Source organism: Paramacrobiotus metropolitanus, unplaced genomic scaffold (genome assembly GCF_019649055.1).
Source record: "Paramacrobiotus metropolitanus isolate TYO unplaced genomic scaffold, Prichtersi_v1.0 Parri_scaffold0000039, whole genome shotgun sequence".
Taxonomy (NCBI): Eukaryota; Metazoa; Tardigrada; class Eutardigrada; order Parachela; family Macrobiotidae; genus Paramacrobiotus; species Paramacrobiotus metropolitanus.
Window position 1 is genome coordinate 645,200 of NW_026570259.1, and position 21,672 is coordinate 666,871.

At 43.5% G+C, this 21,672-nt stretch overlaps 1 protein-coding gene across 3 annotated transcripts; it reads left to right on the top strand.

Moving 5' to 3' along the window:
- The first annotated feature begins 16,148 nt into the window (after positions 1–16,148).
- LOC129590074 (uncharacterized) lies at positions 16,149–18,257 on the top strand. 3 transcript variants are annotated; one of them, XM_055485056.1, is made up of 3 exons: positions 16,149–16,237; positions 16,472–16,615; positions 16,854–18,257. In XM_055485056.1, exons 2-3 carry the CDS (start codon positions 16,489–16,491, stop codon positions 17,690–17,692), a joined length of 966 nt encoding a protein of 321 aa, XP_055341031.1. In that variant the 5' UTR covers positions 16,149–16,237; positions 16,472–16,488; the 3' UTR covers positions 17,693–18,257. The 3 variants fall into 3 exon arrangements, with proteins under 3 accessions (XP_055341031.1, XP_055341032.1, XP_055341034.1); XM_055485057.1 differs by having other exon boundaries at positions 16,195–16,237; positions 16,558–16,615; XM_055485059.1 differs by lacking the exon at positions 16,149–16,237 and adding an exon at positions 16,269–16,420 and having other exon boundaries at positions 16,558–16,615.
- Positions 18,258–21,672: the final 3,415 nt, after the last annotated feature.

Consider the following 21,672-nt stretch of genomic DNA (forward strand, 5'->3'; position numbering starts at 1 on the left):
GTGCGGTAGTCGTGGTGCGACTTCCGCATAGCATGTCACATATTGTCCCAGATCCATGGTTACTGTTGTCCTTACTTTAAATGTCATACTTACTTAAATTACGAGGAGGAGCAACCTTGGCCCGATCAAAGGCATGTGCACGACCATAAACCGATCACTGTTTCAAAGTGTGTGCAGCACGGCTAACCGCCCCGCGACGGCAGCTTTCAAGCATCAGCACGTAAATAGTTTTTTATAGAAGAAATCCAGTTTATAGCATTCGTTTCTTAAGTGTCTCAAAGAATTTAGATAATTTTTCAAAATATGGGAAAAAAGTAGGCAATTTTTATTTCAACCAGAAGAACCAAGTTAGTGACAACCTTTTGGGTTTTCGTAAAATATTAATATAACTTGAGATACTTTCTTGGAACCGTTAGCTGAAAGCCTATGCTATGTCTACGAGAGATTCCACCACGCGTAACTTTCTTGGTTTGAAATGAAAGGGATATCTGTATAAAAGTTCTATTTTCTTTACATTTTGAATATTGTATGGAAAAGTTTTAAAAAAGTAAAAAACAATTGAGCGATCAACTGCTGTGCTATTTTAAGTGCGGACTTTAGTGCGCTGCCATCGCTGGGTGGCTAGCCGTGTTACACACCCACGTGGCCCAGCATGTAAATACCCGGGCACAGTGATCGGTTAATAGTCGTGCGTATGCCTTTGATCGGGCCAAGGTAGCTCCTCCTCGTACAGAGTTCCACGCAATGTTGTTGTCCGGCTTCTGGATTACTCCAGGCTGATGTCAGGCTACATCCATCATGACGTAGACATCCGCCTCACTTTTGCCAACGCCTTTGCAACTGCCATCCAAAAGGTGCGGCACGCTTAAGGATCGCGATCCTTCCGTGACATTCTGTTCACCCCATCGGTTTGTTTTATGATTCTTGTTTGTTTTTGTTTTGTTTTTTGCGGTTTTTTGGGGCTTCTTTGGTTGTGACCTTAACGATAGCATGGTTTCGATGTGTATTAGACTCCGAACAGTACAGTCGCCTTGTTGTTATGCGTAGCTGATGCAATAATAGACGAGATTCCCCGGGAAAGGGAATCTGTCCATTAATGGCTAGCGGCGCAACCTAAGCTCGCCCGCTTGGAGATTGGCAAGCGGTCAGTGTCTGGATGAGGTATATAAGCAACTCACTGCACACCGTGCACAATCATTGCTCCTACCTTTGCAGTTAGCAAAATTTTTCACAGTCAGCAAAGTTTGGCAAATTTTTGCAATTAGCAAAGGAAATTAGCCTGCTACTAGCAGATACTTGGCTTTTATAGCGTTAGCCTTCTGAACATTCTGTGACCTTTTTAATAATAACCGCCAACGGTCTTCATAATGGTTTCGAAGAACGAACTGAAGAAGTTGAAGGTTCCACAGCTCAAGCAAGCATGTCGTGATGCTGGTCTGGATGAACCGGCGCCAGGAAAGTCTTGTTTTTTTTTGGCACGTTTGTGATGTATACCCACAACAGCATCCTGCCATCACGCATGGAAGGTGCTATGGAGGCCAACGGCGCCACCGCACCGACTGACCATCCTGTTGGACCTCCAGCAGGAATAGCTGCCGTTGGACCATTAGCCGAACTGAGTACTGTATGCGGCCTGGCTCCAGCCACCCTGCTTGATTTGGAGGAAGCTGGCTTCACCAACCTGGGCAAACTTCTCCGCTTTCATCAAATAAGTCCTATCCGAAAGATCTCGATTTCATCAAGCTTCCTGCCGATCGCAACGAGATTCAGATCTTTATCAATCACCGAGCGCCGCTTGCCGTTTCCGATCTCCGCCAACTGCTGCGATCCCGTAACAGCAATGCCGAAAACGTCGGATCCGCGCAAGCCAATGTCCCGGTCGTCAATAGCAACAGCGGTCAGCGTGCACCGGCTGCCGGTAGCAGCCGTGGCAGGGCCCGTTCCCGCGGTAACTCCGAGCAACGTTCACGCCATAACCACGGCCGCCACTAACAACTACAACTCGGGTGAGTCATCTAGTAGCGATAGCTTTTCTCGTTCGCGTAAGCGCACACACTCTCGTAGCAAGTGCTGACTCTCGATTCACGCTCGTAGATTGCCGTTACCACATAAGCAAGCTCCAAAGGTCACCTTGTACTGCGGCAAACGCAGCCGACCTACTGCAGCGGATTCATCGTACAACGAGTTTTTGGTATACAGTTTAAAAACAGCCGTGAAACTTGCACGGACTGTTTCTGGCAAATACCACCAATCACTTACTGAATATTTGCAATATTTAGAAGTTCTGGCTATACGTCGGCGTGATTACGACGATAAGGCAGTTTTGAAATTTGACGAAGAATTTTGAGAAATGGCAACTCACGATGGCCTCAGACTTTCTGATTCACATGAACGCATTAAATAATAAATATTTCCGTGAGAAAACGCGTCGCTATGATTCCGATGTCGATCGAAAAACACGAAAGAAGCGTCCGCTTTTTCGCGGTAATGCCGGCAATCAACGCGCCTGCACAATCCGCTGTAAGTTTACCTGCTGCTATAATTGGCAGGAAAATTGATGTTAAAGCAGCGCCACGTGCGGCTTTGCTTACATCTGTGGTCACTGCGGAGGCGACCACCAAGACGCCAGCTGCTATTCCACAGCGACCAGAGGAGACAATACGCACTGATTGCTCACTCATGTGCAGCATAATTTTTCGAGGAAAGTGTCCGAACTTGGCGTAGCAGGGCTGTAGACCAGATTCCCCGGGAAAGGGAATCTGTCCATTATTGGCTAGCGGCGCAACTTAAGCCCCCCCCCTCTGGGACATTGGCCAACAGTCAGTGTCTGGAGGTACTGTATTTTCACAAGTTTAAGGAACACGAAAATGCCCTAGGTCTGCTCGCAGCCACCCGGGGCCTGCAGCTACGTTCATTCCTGCTCACTGAGCTCTGAAATCGAAAACTGCAATTTTAATCGTTTTTGAATTTACTGTTGCTCATTACGGGGCCTCATTTTATTGTTTCATTTTTTGGATATCCAGTCAATAACAGGACAAAAAACGGAGTGCAAATTTAAATCCTGGAGAACCTGGAGTAATCCATCGGCATGGCCTCTGTTCAACCGCTTTGCACCTTGAAGTGACGGCCTAGCCTCAGTCAGAATCGCTGTACAAGTGCGGAATTTTGCTCGTGCTCGTTACCACGTGCAGATACACAATTAGACAGTCTTGCCTCGTTAAAATTAGGAATCCGGGCAAGGAAAAGATCTAAACTAAATGACACAGCCAAATCCTAACTGAGTCTTCAGAAATGCAGAGAAACGATGTTGCCCCTCAGGGGCACCCCCTTGCCAGGGGCACGCTCTGGCACACATGCCAGACTCACATTTCTGTACCAATAAACAAAACGGTTTTGCACATAATAAAATAATCAATAGACATTTAGAAAAAAATAATAAATAATGTGATTCTGTGAGTTGTAAAATGGGGCCCTGTAATGAGCAACAGTAATTTAAAAAATGATTAAAACTGCATTTTTTAATTTCAGAGCTCAGTGAGCAGCATTGAACGCAGCTGCAGGCTCCGGGTGGCTGCGAGCAGACCTAGGGCATTTTCGTGTTCCTTAAACTTGTGAAAATACAGTATATGAGCAACTCACTGCACACAGTGCACAATCATTGCTCCTACCTTCGCACTTCGCAGTTAGCAAAAAATTTTTTCGGGCTTCATTGGTTTGCGACCTTAAACGATAGTATTGTTTCGATGTGTGATTAAACTCCGAACAGTACAGTCGCCTTGTTGTTATGCGTAGCTGATGCAATAATAATACAAATACAGTTACACAAAGCAAACTTGCAAGGTATGCGCAACTGCATGTCTCAGTCTATCACCAAGATTTCTGATTATTTTTGCTTGTACAATAATATTTGATAAAATAATGTTATAGTCGCGCGCTCAAAGTATAATATGAATCGTCTCATTGGGCCTAGCTAAAGCATTTGGAAATTTTAAACAAAATGGATAAATAAGGTAGTACGACTACTATATACAAATCGCAGAAACTAGGTTTAATAGAAACTAGGCAAATCGCACTACGTTTAATAGACAAAAGATGCTGCATATCTATATGACACTGTGCGCGCTTTTCTACCGTCGGTTAGCACGAATGGCAGTGTTTATAGCCAAATTCCTTCCAGTGAATTTCGCAAACTGCGTGTATTCATTGATTTTTTATTGTGGCCATAGCATTTTCTGTGTTGCGAATAGTACTCGTACTTTTATATTAATCGGCACGATCATCACTATAGTGTTTGGTTTTGATCTCGGCGATCTGGAGTCAGTATTTGCTGCTGGCGATGGAATGATCGAATGGAAGATGAAAGTAAGTTTGTGCAGGTTGTAGCATTTGTCCAATCCAACTATACTAGACCGTTCGTGCTGCATGTCCATCCTCATTGTCCTAAATTTCGGCTTTTTCTGTGATTTCCTAAATGTATGCTTCGCAAGCGAAAACTCAATCATTAGATCCCAGTACAAACCGGATACTGCTAAAAAGTGTTTCCCTTAGCCAGCTAAGTAATGTACATAATTGCTAACGGTACTCACAGTCACGGTTTGCCTTCGGCTAATACGTGACGTGTTGGCGGACATATATGACGTGTTGGCGGACATCCAACATTTTCATGCTGCTGCCGTTTCGCCTGCGAAATATCGATATTTTTTTACATCCCTTCACCAGACGAACTTACCGGTACCATCGCCGCCATAAAGTTCAGCGGCAATTTTGTACGAACGCTTTACTCCGTCATTCGCTTCGCTGGCTGGTTGCTGATTTACATTTGGATTCAGCATTCGTATTTTGTGCAAATTTGATTATAAGCAAGGGAGCGCGGCTTTCGAACCAGATTCATGATGGTTCTCACCGTGACCTTAACAATCAGTAGTCGGTGTTACAGTTACGAGTGCTCTGCTGCTCGTATCTTGCATCCGTCAGTGACCTTTGCCGTCACCGAAACGCTTTCTGCACGGCTCTACTTATCCAAGTTACCGGCAACGTTTTGGAATTGATGACGGCTGTGTCACGCTGGTACGCGATCTTCGGTTACACCAACGACGAGAATGCTGACGTTATCCTGGGAACGGCGCCGATAGGGGCAAATTTAGATCAAATGTTCTCTGTGATTAAATCGTGATGATTAAACCGTGATGCTGTGAAGTGATGCTTTCTTAAGAAGAAGTTATATCATGTCGAGTAACAAAAATTTTAATTTTCCGAACTTTGTGGTTGGAATTAGTATGGTCTGACCTAACTTCACACCACACCAATGCCCCAACAAATTTCCATTTAAAAAGTTATTCAGTTTTTTGTGAAGATTGCTGTTATCGTTTTGGCGGACTGGCGATCTTTCTGCTCTGCTGCCACCTGTGGTCAAATCGTTTAGTGCGGAATTTTAATTCAAACCATTACTTTAGACGTGTTAAAACACTTTTAGCAGAACCAAAGCCCATTAAACATTTCAGATTTCTCCACAGTGCCCATGACAGAAACCGCATTACCACGCTGTATCTCTAAAGACAGTCGCTGTCGTAGAAATTCATGTGAGCGGGCTTCTCCAGAATGAGCCCGTAATCTCCTTCCTAATTCCTTAATGATAGCAATGGCCGATGGACCCCACAGGCCCATTGTCTCGAAACCGATAGGGGCAAAAATATAACGACCGTCTAAATAAGAATATAAACTAGACTTTCTCTCTTCTGCTTGCTCGGCGGCCGATCCTGCGTTAACCGATGTGGATTTGATGTGGGAAGCGGCGACAGTATCCACACAGGTGGCATCCCATGCCAGACACATTCCTCTTTGCCATGCAAAAGTTGTGCATCCATCCGGACGACGTTCGCTAGTGTGGGAAGTGCCCCTGGGGTTCAAGTTTTGCTGGGATTCCGGCCGAAACAAGAGCGCGACATATAATGCTGTTGAGCCCACCATGCCGAGGATGTCTGCCAGCGGAGAAAGGGCAAGAAAGGCCGTGATGTCCGTAAGCGTCGACGGACTTTAAACATTTCGTGCAACTGTGCGGTTCACAAATCTTGGCGCTGAGTCTGAGGCCAACTGAACTCTTTATTGTGTCATCGTCGAGAAGATTGCCGATGTGAGCGGAAGGTAACGCGTTGAGCCAAACACCGGCTTCCGGTTTCGACTGAGCAAGGAGGCGCGCCTTGTTGACTTCGTCGTTTCGGTACACATCCAGCAAAGTAGCCAAAGACACGTTGCACAAAGGCAGGTCCCAAGCTTTCTGTGAATTGCGGAAGTCTGGTGCCGGCAGCTCCGCCAAACATGCAATCGTTTAGTTGAATGACCGCAGTTGGGAGTGAAACGGGCTTCAAACGGCACGGCCATCTAAACGCGCTTTCCTTTATTCTAGAGAAGATTGCATGGTTTCAGGAATAATAGCCCACTGGCAAGTGAAATAGGGAGCAGACCGAAATCTTGTGTATGCCGTAAGGACAAGATGAGATAACAAAAGCCGTGAGACAAAGGGAAAGACAACACTGTTCCGTGAGCGCTCGCTACTCACCAGTGGTCATTCTGTGCATACATGAGCAAACTAACTGTGGCGGCACTGCAGGCGCAAAAATGAAAGATTCGGCGAAAGTGCAGAACAAAGAAAGTTCTCCGCTGAACTCTGAGCAATCTGGTATACTTCAATAAGTAAAATCAATAACTAATTCACAAATCGTGATAAAATTCTCAGATTTGATCAGAATGTAGAAAAATCATTTGCTAACAACTTTAGGGAGGCTTTTCTTCATAACTGTATTCTAACTCTCAACACAAAAATAAAAGTGACTTCCGGTGCAGAAAAATGCAAATTTTAGAAGCACTTTAAACTTTAAACAGAAAAACTCTTATCAGAGTTTTTCCTATTTCAGTAAACCCCACTTCTACGTTGGAGTTTAATTTTTTTGGACTCAATGAAATTTGTTATTACATTTCGAAAATTTGGATTGAAAAACATCGTTTTTTTCGGTTTATTTCATACAAACATTTTTTTCTCTCATGAAGGTATGTAGCACAATCATTTTGGTTGTTATAAATTGTATGGGTTCGGATGTTAACGTTTCGCGCAACGAGCACAAGCGATTTTGCCACTCAGGCCACGAACACGGTATAACTTCTCGTTAAGGCTGTGTAAGAAATATACAGTACAAGCCCAGCACGGATGAATAATGTCTTAGGATTTCGAGCATGTAAAAAGGTTAACTGCATATGTATTAAATAATGGCACGATGTTTATTACATTAGGAGGCACGAACAAAATAAACAGGCGTGAGCAGAACCTGTTATTTTGCTAATTCGCAGTTCGCTAATTTCAATGACAATTCGATATAATAACACATAGTAACAATCTGGGGATTTACAAACAGCCCATGTTAAGCTAATGGCCACCATGGTAACAAGCTTTTGAGTGACCACTGGACTGTGGGAATTGGGCTTTTCAGAAATTTGATGATGCAGGATTACTCTCGACACTGAGAAGATTCTGTAGAACTTTAGAGCGTGCAGATTGGATGTGTAGAACGGGAGAACATTGAGTACAACGGCAAAGTGTCGAGGACCCTTGTTACTTAGTTAGAATTCATATAACCAGTTTACGGGATCTACATCCGCACACAAACTTTTGCGGCGCAAGTTTGTTACGCAATGCACACTTCGCAACGGTTGATTGCATTGGTCCCAACCGCTAAGAAAACTAGAAAAACTAAAGAAGAGAAAATCTAAGAAAACTTGAGAAACCCTAAGAATGCCTAAGGAACCTAAGAAACAAAGAAACCCAAGAAATCTAATAACCTAAGAAACTTAAAAACCTAAGAATACCTAAGAATACCTAGGAATACCTAAGAAACCTAAGAAACCTAAGAAACCTAAGAAACCTAAGCAACCTAAGATATCTGAGAAATATCGTATATGAAAGAATACGAGGTATACCGATCACGCTGGTGGGATTGACTGCGATTAATTTTTGCACATGTTTCTTAAATTTTCAATACTTTGTAACGTGCCGATGCCGAAGGCCGCGGTCTGTCTCGGTTTTTCCGAACGGTCCGCGAACAGACAATGCATTTACCATGTATGTCTATGGGGGCCCATGGCAACAATTTGTTTTTTGGGGCTACTCCTTTTCTTTTGGGGCGTATCGATGGCGCAATAGCGTAAGAACATTCGCGCCGTTGAGACGAATTTAACGCACTTGGCCGCGTCGAAATCGGTTTAGCCGTTCGCCCAAACATTGGCTACATTATCAATCGTGTATACGTGGTTACGGATGTAGATAACCAGTTTACAAAGGACTACATCCGTAACCAATTTATCGGCGTCGGCTTTTGGTGGTTGATTAACCGTTTATGTTCGGATCGAGGCCGCTGGCCGAGGGGTGTCGTGTCATTTACGTACATGGGAAACACATGGGAACAACTTGTCCATGTATGTCAATGGAGGCCCATGGTAACAATTTTCCTTTCCCGTCCCCTTTTTTCCCCTCGAGGCGCATCGTCTCGGTAATAGCGTAACATCCACCGCGTCGTTGCAGCGGTTCTAGCGCACTTGACCGCGTTGAAATCGGCCTACCCGTTCTCCCAAACATAGGTTTTTTAACCTTACTCTGTCACGGTTGTTACGGATGTAGTTAACCAGTTTACGGAGGACTACATCCGTAACCAATTTTTCGGCGCCGGCTTTTGGTGATTAATTAATTTTGTTTTTGTTCGCCTCGAGGCCGCTGGCCGAGGCGTGTCGTGTCATTTACGCACATGGGAACAACTTTCCTTTCCGGTCCCCTTTTTTCCCCTCGAGGCGCATCGTCTCGGTAATAGCGTAACATCCACCGGGGCGTTGCAGCAGTTCTGGCGAACTTGACCGCGTTGAAATCGGCCTACCCGTTCTCCCAAACATAGGTTTTTTAACCTTATGCCGTCAGGGTTGTTACGGATGTAGTTAACAAGATGAGCATGGATGAATATTGGCTTACGACTATTTAAAATTACGTCGTATCTTTATGTGTTGGATTGTCTTCCAAAGTGAGAATGGCAAAGCTAGACAGACAGCTACTTAATCAGGATGGTTGCCTGCGGTGAGAATCGTGGAGTATTGACCTTTTCCCCCTAAAGTTTTTGGTTCATGGCTCAGCTGCTAAGTTTCTGCTTATTTTACTGAATTCTACTGAGTCTGAGAAGCTACTGAAATGGCTTATCAGTGGGCGAAGTGATTTGCCAAGTGTTCACTCAGCGAGGGGAGCATAAGAAACGCAGAGGCGAAGCCAGAACTTTTCTTGAACAAATTTATCATGCCCGTGGCAACAGAGCTGTCCATCTTAGCCCTATGGCATCCATGGTAACAAGCTTTTCAGTGACCAGTGGGCCTATCGCGATCGCCATGGCGAAAGGTCAAGTGTCTAAGAACACTCCCCGCAGTGGGAGCATTCTTGTGCAATTTGAAGCAGAAAAATCGATTGAGTAGAAGCGGAGATCATGCGTTACAATCAGAAGAGGCCGAAGGTCTGCAAGAGATGTTTAGTATTCATATAACCAGTTTAAGGATCTACATCCGTACACAAAGTTTTACGGCGCAAGTTTATTACGCAATGCACACTTCGCAACGGTTGATCGTATTGGTCCCAGCCGCTAAGAAAACTAAGAAAGAGAAAATCTATGAAAACTTGAGAAACCCTAAGAAAGTCTAAGAAACCTAAGAAAAGTAAGAAACCAAAGAAATCTAAGAAACCTAAGAAACCTAAGAAACCTAAGAAACCTGAGAAACCTAAGAATACCTAAGAATACCTAAGAAACCTGAGAATACCTAAGAAACCTAAGAAACCTAAGAAGTATCGTATATGAAAGAATACGGGGTATACCGATCACGCTGGTGGGATTGACTGCGATTAATTTTTGCACATGTTTTTAAAATTTTCAATACTTTGTAACGTGCCGATGCCGAAGGCCGCGGTCTGTCTCGGTTTTTCCGAACGGTCCGCGAACAGACAATGCATTTACCATGTATGTCTATGGGGGCCCATGGTAACAATTTGTTTTTTGGGGCTACAACTTCCCTTTTGGGGCGTATCGATGGCGCAATAGCGTAAGAACATTCGCGCCGTTGAGACGAATTTAACGCACTTGGCCGCGTCGAAATCGGTTCAGCCGTTCGCTCAAACATTGGCTACATTATCAATCGTGTATACGTGGTTACGGATGTAGATAACCAGTTTACGGGATCTACATCCGTACACAAACTTTTGCGGCGCAAGTTTGTTACGAAATGCACACTTTGCAACGGTTGATCGCATTGGTCCCAGCCGCTAAGAAATTTAAGAAAGAAAAAATCTAAGAAAACTTGAGAAACCATAAGAAAGCCTAAGAAACCTAAGAAAACTAAGAAACCCAAGAAATCTAAGAAACCTAAGAAACCTAAGAAACCTGAAAAACCAAAGAATACCTAAGAAACCTTAGAAGCCTAAGAAACCTAAGATATCTAAGAAATATCGTATATGAAAGAATACGGGGTATACCGATCACGCTGGTGGGATTGACTGCGATTAATTTTTGCACATGTTTTTAAAATTTTCAATACTTTGTAACGTGCCGATGCCGAAGGCCGCGGTCTGTCTCGGTTTTTCCGAACGGTCCGCGAACAGACAATGCATTTACCATGTATGTCTATGGGGCCCATGGCAACAATTTGTTTTTGGGGCTACTCCTTTTCTTTTGGGGCGTATCGATGGCGCAATAGCGTAAGAACATTCGCGCCGTTGAGACGAATTTAACGCACTTGGCCGCGTCGAAATCGGTTTAGCCGTTCGCCCAAACATTGGCTACATTATCAATCGTGTATACGTGGTTACGGATGTAGATAACAAGCTGAGCACGGATGAATCTTGGCTTACGACTGGGCAAATAGACTAGTTTAAAACTGAAAAGTTGCAGTGTGTTCGAGGAGACAGTAGTTATGTTTTCATAGTTGGCAGTTATGCGTGAATTCGAGGAAGCAGTAGTTATTTCATAGCAGTTATGAACTTGGTTGAAACAAGTTAATTTTAATTCAAGTATAAGAGAACAGATCGCCTTCGGTTTATTAAATTTAACTGGTGACAGGGAATGCTATGCGGTCAACTTGCGTTTGTATCAGCTCAAATTTTTCCTGTTTCTGCATTTAGATTGCTGACCAGTCAACAAGTGGACGTTTATGTACTGGCATTACATATTACGTTAATAGTTTGCACTTTTTCTTATGAGTTGAGGTCGTTTAGGCCAATATCTGATGCGAGGTTCTTCAAATGTTGACTTTTCGCCATTAAAGTTTCTTTCGTTTGTGCCTCGGCTGCTAGTTTTCGTTTTATTTTAAAACTAACTGAATCATTCGTTCACTCGGTATGTGGTCCACAAAAAACGCAGAGGCGAAGCCAAAGCTGTTTGTTGTTAAACACTGATTTGCCCGTGGTGAAAAACAAGCATGTGTTGGATTGTGTTGTAAAGTCGAATGGCAAAGCCAGACAGCTACTTATTCAGGATGGTTGCCTGCGGTGAGAATCGTGGAGTATTGACCTTTTGGCCCTAAAGTTTTTTTTGGTTCATGGCTAAGCTGCTAAGTTCCTGCTTATTCTATTGAATTCTACTGAATCTGAGAAGCTACTGTAGTGGCTTATCATTGGGCGAAGTGATTTGTTAAGTGTTCACTCACCCAGGGGAGCACAAGAAACGCAGAGGCGAAGCCATAAATTTTTGCTCAAATTTATCATGCCCGTGGCAACATAGCTGCCCATGTTAGCCCTATGGCATCCATGGTAACAGGCTTTCCAGTGACCGCTGGGCCTACCGCGACCGCGATGGCGAAAGGTCAAGAGTCTAAGAACACTCCCCGCACTGGGAGGATTCTTGTGCAATTTGAAGCAGAAAAATCGATTGAGTAGAAGCGGAGATCACGCGTTACAATCAGGAGAGGCCGAAGGTCTGCAAGAGATGTTTAGTATTCATATAACAAGATGAGCACGGATGAATATTGGCTTACGACTGGGCCAATAAATTAGTTTAAAATTCATACGTTGCAGCGTATTCGAGAAAGCAGTAACAGTTATTTTTTTGTTTGAAAACAGTTGGTTTTTGTATAAGAAAACAGATTTTGTTTAGTTTATCGGATTTAACAAATGACAGGGAATGCTTTGCGGTCAACTTGCGGTTGTATCAGCTGAATTTTTCCTTGTCTTGTCGTTTGGCTTAGTGATTAGTCAACCTGTGGACGCTTGCTGTCATTGTCGGTTTACTCGGTTATTACTTTAGCAAACTGAGTCTATTATCAGTCCAGTCTCTACTAATGTTCGGTTTAGATTGCTGACCTTTGTTAATAGAGTTTGTGTCGTTCTGTGGCTCGGCTGCTGTTTTTCTGTTCATTCTGCTAAACTCGCGAAACTGTAATAGCAACTGTAGCCAACGAAGTGTCGTTCAGTCAGCCCACGGAACGTAGAGGCGCAGCCAAAGCTGTTTCATGTTTGAGCTAATTGAGTAAGTACAGTGTAATGTGACCGTGGTAACAGACTAGCCCATGTTAGCCCTATGGCCTCCATGGTAACAAGCTTTGGAGTGACCACTGCGCTTGAGGTTCTGCATACACCAAACAACCATTAGTCTTAGATCACCCGCCAGACCGAGCGGTTCCCAGAACATTTTAAAGCGAGAAAATTGGATGAGTGGGAGCTGAGATCATTGAGAACAAAGAGGAGAGGCAGAAAACCTGCAAGAGATGTACAGTATTCATATAACCAGTTTACGGGATCTACATCCGTACATGACTTTCGTGCCGCATACTAGTTTCGAACTTTCGCCCTAGCTTAATTCCGGCCGCTCAAGAAAACTGAAAATATAATAAATCTGAGGAAAGCTAAGAAACATAAGAAACTCTAAGAATCCTCATAAGGAACCTAACAAACCTAAGAAGCTTAAGAAACCAAAGAAACCTAAGAAACCTAAGAAATCCCAGAAACCTAAGAAATCCAAGAAACCTAAGAAACCCAAAAAACCTAAGAAACCTAAGAAACCTAAGAAACCTAAGAAATCTAAGAAACCTAACAAACCTAAGAAACCTAAGAAACCTAAGAAATAAAGGAATCCGAAGACATCTAAGAAAGCTTAGTAAACAGAACCTAAGATGATTAGGTATTTTGAAACGTCAGGCTCATAATGTTATTTTGTTGCGCATTTACAATTGTTGCATGAATTGTTAGCGAAGCGAGAACGAAAGGCGCGATTTGTCTTTGTCGCTCTGCGTTAGCTCATGTATGTCTATGGAGGCCCATAGCAACAAGGCGTTTTTTGGGGGCTGTCTTGCCCTCTTGAGGCGCACAATATTCGCAATGTCCCTATGTCACTCGCAACGTTGCGACGATTCCGGCGCACTTTACCGCGTCAAAATCGAACCATCAGTTCGCCCGATCATCGTGGTCGTCTGCTTAGCATGTATAAGAGGTTACGGATGTAGATAACAAGCTGAGCACGGATGAATATTGGCTTACGACTATTTTTAAAATATTACGCTTTCCCGCAAAGTCAGAATGGCAAAGCCGGACAAGTGTTCCGGATGGTTGCCCGCGGCGAGCACCCTGGATAGTTTACCTTTTGCCCCTTCTGTTTTGATTTTGATTCGCCTGCTAGGTCTCTGCTCAGTCTACCGTATTCTGAAATTGCCAAACTATTAAGCTGCTTTTGCCAGTGCAGTGGCCGAAAATATCTGTTCACTCAGTCCGTGAACAGAAGAAACGCAGAGGCGAAGCCGAAGCTTTTCTTGTTGTTTTAATGCAGTATATAATGTGGTAACTGGCCAGCCATGTTAGCCTTATGGCATCCATGGTAACAAGCTTTTTAGTGACCACTGGCATTGATAATTTGATGATAGCAAAACAAGACTGGTCTTGGATCACCCGCCAGACTGAGAGGTTTTCAAAACATTTTAAAGTACGCAAATTGGATGAGTAGAAGCTGAGAATACCGCGGTCTAAAAGAAGAGGCCAAACACCTGCAAAAGATGTTTAGTATTCATATAACAAGCTGAGCACGGATGAATATTGGCTTACGACTGGGTGAAAAAATTAGTTTAAAATTCATTGGCTACAGCGTATTCGAGGAAGCAGCAGCAGTTATTATTTTGTTTGAAAACAGTTGCTTTTTGTATAAGACAACAGATTTTGTTCAGTTTATCAGATTTAACATATGACACGAGAATAATCTGCAGTCTGCGGTCAACTTGCGGTTGTTTCAGACGAACATTTTCCTTTTCTTGTCGTTCAGCTTAGCCCTCAGCCAGCCTGCGGTCCCGCGGACGCTTACTGTCATTATCGGTAATGTTTAAGCAGTTTGCACTTCTTTGGGTTAGGTTGGGTCAGTTCAATATCTACTACTCGTAATGCCCAGTTCGTGGATTGCTGACCTTTGAGTTTGTTTGGTTTGTGGCTTGGCTCCTATTTTTTCGCTTATTTTGCTAAACTGTCCAAATTTTAATAGGCAACTGTAGCCAACGAAATGTCCCAAGTGATTCGTTCAGTCTGCAGCCTATGGAAACACGAGAAACGCAGAGGCGATGCCAAAGCTGTTCTTGGTTCTAATTTAATGCCCTTGACACAGACCAGCCCATGTTAGGCTTATGGCATCCATGGTAACAAGCTTTTGAGTGACCCCTGGGCTTGAGGTTCTAAATTTAGCAAAGAACGATTAGTTTTAGATCACCCGCCAGACCGAGAGGTTCTTAGAACATTTTGAAGCAGGAAAATCGGATGAGTAGAAGTTGAGATTACCGCGGTCTAACAGGAGAGGCCGAAGACCTGCTAGAGATGTTTAGTATTCATATAACAAGATGAGCATGGATGAATATTGGCTTACGACTATTTAAAATTACGTCGTATCTTCATGTGTTGGATTGTGTTGCAAAGTCAGAATGGCAAAGCCAGACAGCTACTTATTCAGAATGGTTGCCTGCAGTGAGAATCGTGGAGTATTGACCTTTTGCCCCTAAAGTTTTTTGATTCATGGCACAGCTGCTAAGCTTCTGCTTTTTCTACTAAATTCTACTGAATCTGAAAAGCTACGGTAGTGGCTTATCAGTGGGCGAAGTGATTTGTTAAGTGTTCCTCAGCCAGGGGAGCACAAGAAACGCAGAGGCGAAGCCAAAACTTTTTCTTGTTCAAATTTATCATGCCTGTGGCAACAGAGCTGCCCATCTTAGCCCTATGGCATCCATGGTAACAAGCTTTTAAGTGACCACTGGGCCTACCGCGATCGCAAAGGCGAAAGGTCAAGAGCCTAAGAACACTCCCCGCACTGGGAGGATTCTTGTGCAATTTAAAGCAGAAAAATCGATTGAGTAGAAGCGGAGATCACGCGTTACAATCAAGAGAGTCCGAAGATCTGCAAGAGATGTTAGTCCGAAGGTCTGCAAGAGAGAGGTCTGCAAGAGATGATTTAGTATTCATATAACAAGGTTAAGAGTACATGTACTAGCAAGAAAAGAGAGAAAAACTGCAGCTGCGGTTGCTTAGGAGCTGTAATTAAACGCGAGACTTGCTCTATGTGAACTGCATAACGCAGTTTACCTTACCGTTACCTGTTACCTTACCTGTTACCTTGACGATTCTATTTATATATTTGTTGGAGCAATGGCCCTTTAAAGGACTACGTTGTATGTTATGCAACAACAACAACACAACAACAACAACGCAGTTTTAATCTCTTTGTTATCGTACACAAAATTATTTCATTTAATTAGTATACATATATATAGTACTCGTATATAACAAGCTCAGCACGAATCTTTGGCTTATGACTATATTCCAACATTCGGGAGTCGGGACCATTTTGTTGCGGAAAACAACTACATTTCAAAACATTGATAACAACTTTTTAGATTCTGCTTCAGCATTTGTCACAGTAGCTCATCGAATGTACAGTACGTACTAGATGTACAGCAAAAAATAAATTATGTAGCTGAACTCAAATAGTACCCGCTCCGCCATCCGGCCATCCTGTAACAGTGATAAATGGTGTAGTGCAAAGGTGCTGTGACACAGCACCTTTGCACAGTACGGTGCGACAGCTATCGAAAAAACACAGTACTGTACCACACGCCAGGTCAATGCGCATTTAACAGTAAGAAATTAAGAATCAGCCCATGTAGGTCAGCGGCGTCCATGGTAACACAATTTCAAATGACCACTGGACCTGAGGTATGATATGACAGAAAATTTTGATCAGCCTGCAACCACCGCTGCGTTGCGAAGATTCTGACGTTGAGAAGAAGTTAGCCCCGGGCACAGATAGTGTTCATATAACTAATGCCTGCTACCTATTTATCTATCTGTATATATTTGATATATATATTCTATATATATATATATAAACTTTAACAGGTATACCGTATACCTGCTATTTTACTTAGACATTATACAGATACTGTACAGGTTACAAGTGAGCTGCGATGTGCGCGTGCATACGGACCAGCTTGCGAAGCCTGTGGCCAACAAGCATGTTTTTAATGCTGTTGCAGCTGCACTTTTGTGCGGGATGTCCGTCAACACCTCAGCAGCCGAAGGCAAACCGTGATTGTGAGTACCTTTAGCACTTACATTACTGATTACATACGTACTGTAGGCTATGATAAAAGTTCTACCCGGGTAGCTAGAACAAATGGAAGTGCTATGAGGCTACAGACCCAGGGCGTACTGGCAGATTAGCGGCCAGCAAGAATACCGAGCTTCAATATTATTACTATTATTGTACTATGCATACCCGCCATACCGATACATCCCTAGCAGGTAGGTACTAACCTGGCTCACGTGGTAGTGAACGACATGCTGAAAGAGGCCATGCTGGATAACCGCCAAGACGACCGGATCATACTGACGGGACTAGCCCCGAGTCAAGACGTGACAGACAGCGTGGTGTACCGGCCGCGTTTGGGGGAGCACGCAGAGTTCAACTGCAGCGTGCCAGTTGGCAGTAATTTGCGTGATGTGTCCTGGCTGCACCAAGGGCGGACCGTCTTCGAAGCTGGACGGCCGATTCCGGCGCCGATGGGGGACACCACGGGACAGAGCTACAATTTTAGCCACGTCAATTATACCCTCATTTTCGTGGTCCTCAATGTCAGTATGCGCTCCGGGGGTTCCGTGCATTGTGTTGACGCCCCGCGGGGCCCCGCCTACACGCCCCGCTCCCGCGTCCTGCAGCGTTTCATGCTGTTGCCGCTGATCACGCGCAGCACAGAAGTTTTCGCAGCGCCCGATGTTCCTTATCGGATCTTGACCGCCATCGAGGGAGAGCGCGTCACGGTGCCCTGTTCTATCCGCCTGCCCCTTCCGGACAGCATCTTTACTGATATATTCAACCACTTGATCTGGCGCCATAAGGACCGCATCGTCCATGGCCCCTGGGAGGCACCGTACGGGCCCTTGATTCCCGCCATGGCCCGCACTTATTACGCACCGCGTGATGCTGAATTCAACCGCCCATGCTCAACCAATAGCCCTGGCCAGCTGTCTCGCGTTACACCCTACTTTCAGCCGGTCACGTTGGCCGATGGGGGACTTCTGGAGTGCTTGTTCCGGCCGCACCGGGGCATACATGAATGGATAGTTCAGACGACGGAGCTATTGGTTTATCCTAAGAATGCCACGCAGTAACGCCATTATGGGCGATACCGGACGGTAGTTTCCGTTATGATGCTAGTGTGCTGCACTGTGTGGATGTTTGTCAGTATATACGAGTATATTGTACTATATAGTGTTTTTGTGGGTGCGGCGCTGTCATAAATGGTGCTGCAGAAGCCGGGAATGCACGTAGACTTGGCCAACCGAAGATGGTCTCATGTGTCGCTTAGTCGCGTGGCACTCGTTCTTGTTGACGATGACCTGCAAGGGACACGGACGGGACTTCTGGGATGAATATGTCCGGACGAGATTAGGACTTTTCTGTGTGTGGGCCACTGTGGGGAACGAGCAGCGAAAGATTGGTGTCGGTCGGGAGAGCCCCGGAGAAGGGGCGATCACGCTATTGCGCTTACACTGCTACGTCGGTAAATTAGTGCATATTACGTACTGATCTATCTACGCAGTTGGCGAAAGCCGTGATCGAGTAGCGATCAGTAGCACTTAAACTAATCCATGTATTTTTTAACTGTTCAATTTTTATCCAGATTTTATTACGTTGCCTGCATAAAAGCGTTACAACAACACGAAAACACGAAGCAGCAGCTGAGAACTTAAAAACATAACACGGATAAAGAACACTACACTATTCAAATTTAGCAACATAATTTTACAAATCCCTAATACTTATTTAGTGTTTACATTCATCGAGTTATCCAATATAAAAAAAAAACGCAAAACGAATAAGAAAATAAAACCAATAAGAACATACAACTGTAATGACGCTGTGTACAGGAGGAAAATAAAACGAATGTAATGCACAGTGTCGTACTAATAAGCACTTGTCACATTTCTTTTAAACTGGCATCTTTTGAGCAGTTTCAAATTTCACACGTCTTTCTCAGAATCACAATCAATGGTATTCCATAATATGCCAGCGAAGATCATACGGCGTCCTATACAATTCACAATCTCACATACTTCGAGTATAGATATCCTCTTCGTCCTTAGGTGCGTTTTTTATTTCGTATTCCACATCCCCATTGCAACCCGCAGCATTCCGACCATTCACCATTTCCATCTCCTGATCTTCCACCTTAACATTAATATCCTCAGGTATTTCCTGCTTAATTTTGATATCATCCTCATCACTATCCGACTGCGATGTACTGCCATGGGAATTCGATAAATGCGAATGCTGCTCCTCCGCTTTCAAAACCGGGCTGTTCTGCGATTCAGTGCTAGCAGCATCAGGCGATTTTCGAGTGCCTGATATTGTACAAGAGAGTAGTAAGAATGGAGTAGTCAATCTGGGACTTTCACCTTCGTTTGAGCTACCTATTCAGGCTGCAAGACCTGCAATTATGCGTCCAGAAATCGGCTCCGCGGTTACGCTATCATGTATCATGTATCCAGAGCGCAGTGAAAGAAATAATACCGGCAAATATCCAATACGGCATCATTCTGTCTTGGGAAATCTTATGCTCATTTAAATGCGGCTCAATAAATAAAATTAGCGGAGCTAATTCCGGTTAAGACAGCGGAGAAGGATGAAAGGCGGATTGGAGAGATGGGGTTGGGTGCTGTTGGGGCGCTTGGGCAGTGGTCAGTTGTAGCACTGTATGTTATGGATAGTATCATGGAAAGTTTGTGTATGTAGTTGTGCGATTGATGTAGCTGAGTGCCGTGTCTGAAAGTTAGTTCTGTGGCTGCTCGAATTGTGTTTGGGAATTTCTTCCCACCCTCCCTCCCTTTTCCTTATGAAAGGGGGGTTGTTTTGGAAGTGTGTACTTAATGGATGCGCTGCGTCGGTTACATATGTCATCAATACAACGCGCTAACCACCAAACTACCATTAAAGTCATTGCTGAGGTGTTCGCGGAGTCTGTCTTAACAGATTGTAATAACCCGCTGTTCAACTCGACTAACCATATATTATTTGAAATGGAACACAGTGAAACTGGAGTTCGCCTCGCAACCGAACCGGCTGATGTCAACATTACATATAGCAGAAGCTGTTTAGTTCTTCGCCGGTAAATACACATGCACGGAAAGGACCCCTAACAACGTTTCATCTATCACAACACGAATTCGGATGAGCCCTCTTTATCAGCCGAAGGATGTTTTTGTTCCTGCAATGCAAAATGTCACCGCACGCAAAGGTCAAGCAGCGGAGTTCCGCTGTTACACACAGTTCGAATTATTTAAAGGAACACTGAGAGATTATAGCAAACGGTTCATCTGGTCCCATGAGAAGGGCATCCTCCATGCCCCAAAGACACATCCACTTAACGTACTTGAAATTGACGCTGAAACACTGGGCAGTGGTTACAAAACTCAAAGACACATCCACTTAACGTACTTGAAATTGACGCTGAAACACTGGGCAGTGGTTACAAAACTAAGAGTTTAAGAGTTTTAAAGGTTTTAAGGGTTTTAAAGACTTGGACCACTTTGTACCTACAGTGGCAAAACTAATGGGATTTTATCTGAAAACGGAACATGTTCGTGTTATTCGACCCTGACCATTAAAAGTGTTTCACCAATTTCAGCTGGGCGTATTGAATGCTGGTTTCAGATTGATCCGTTTTTGGATGATGGGTTACCTGCCTGTCGTACAATAAACAATAAACAATGAATGGCTCATTCAGTCTGCTCATCTTATTGTCCACAAAGAAAACTGATATTTTATGCGCAATATCGCAATCATTTTATTATTCGCACTTAGAAAAAGGAATAGGTTGCCTTGCGATGTCATTAGGGAACATCCATAGTTCACGTACGCAGCGGATCAACATATACTTACTTCAGCAGATACATATGTATGTTATTATTTTATTTTATTATTACAATCCTAACTCCGCCGTTTCTTTTTCTCCCTTTTCCTCCAACACTGTCCGGCGCAGAATTTCGTTCGATAGCTTAAAAAACGGCTAAAATCCTGTAGTTTGTCCCTACAACTTTAGTTTTTCGATCTTCTTTTCCTTAGAATTACGAAACATGGCCAAAACGAATTTCGCTGATTGGCTCATCAGAAAGTATTTATTAGTGGATAATGTGGATTGGCGGAAATGCGTATATTTTCGAACGGAAACTGCTGACACAGCGTGGCAAACTGGGACATAAAAACTGCGGTACATCAGTAATCAGTAAAATTTAATACTCCTGTTTGTCGAAATTTCGTAATTGGCAGAGCGATAATGCAGTATGATTTCTTTGGCGGAAAGAGGAAAGGGAACCAGTATAGCGCAAATAACTGTACGGCAACGGATTACGTATAAACTACTAGGGAAGTGCACCGCTTTTTGCTAGCACTATTAGACCAAAGCAAAGCCGGAAACAGAGTTTTGCACAAAAATGCTTAGGTTATTTGATGTGTGGTTTTATATGCAATAGCCATCAAAATAAAATAACAAAAAATTGCAAGCGCTGGCACTCTACTGATTAATCGAAGAGTGGTGTTTCGGCGCTCTTCCATTTCTCCATGAAGTCATTTCAGCACATGTCATAAATTTCATTATGCGGACATTCACTCGCGCCATCAGGCTGGACTTTCGTTATACCGTTGTTGCTTATATGATTCCGTAAAGGCGTAAACTAGATAATAGTTCTATCGATAATTTTATTAACTAATTCTTTTAGCAGAAATGTTTTTCCTTTAATACAAAACAAAGCTCTGTACTCAGTATTGAAAACAAAAAAGTAATACTTAGAATTAATAAGGAATAATATATCTACTATTAGAAATAAACAAACTATAATAATAATGAATAATAATACTGATAATAACGAAAATCAGTATTTATAATAATTGCCTCGAAAACCGATTGCTCAGTCAGCACGCGTGATCACCAAATGCAAAATACATGCCAAATTAAAAACATTTTAGCAAGTGGACGCACTTACTCATTGTTTCAGACGGAAATTTCGGCATTCTGATGGCTTTTTAAAATAAAGTCAATTCGGCAAGAGAAAGTTTAGCATGCGGACCGAGCAGCAATAACTCATGTTTCAAA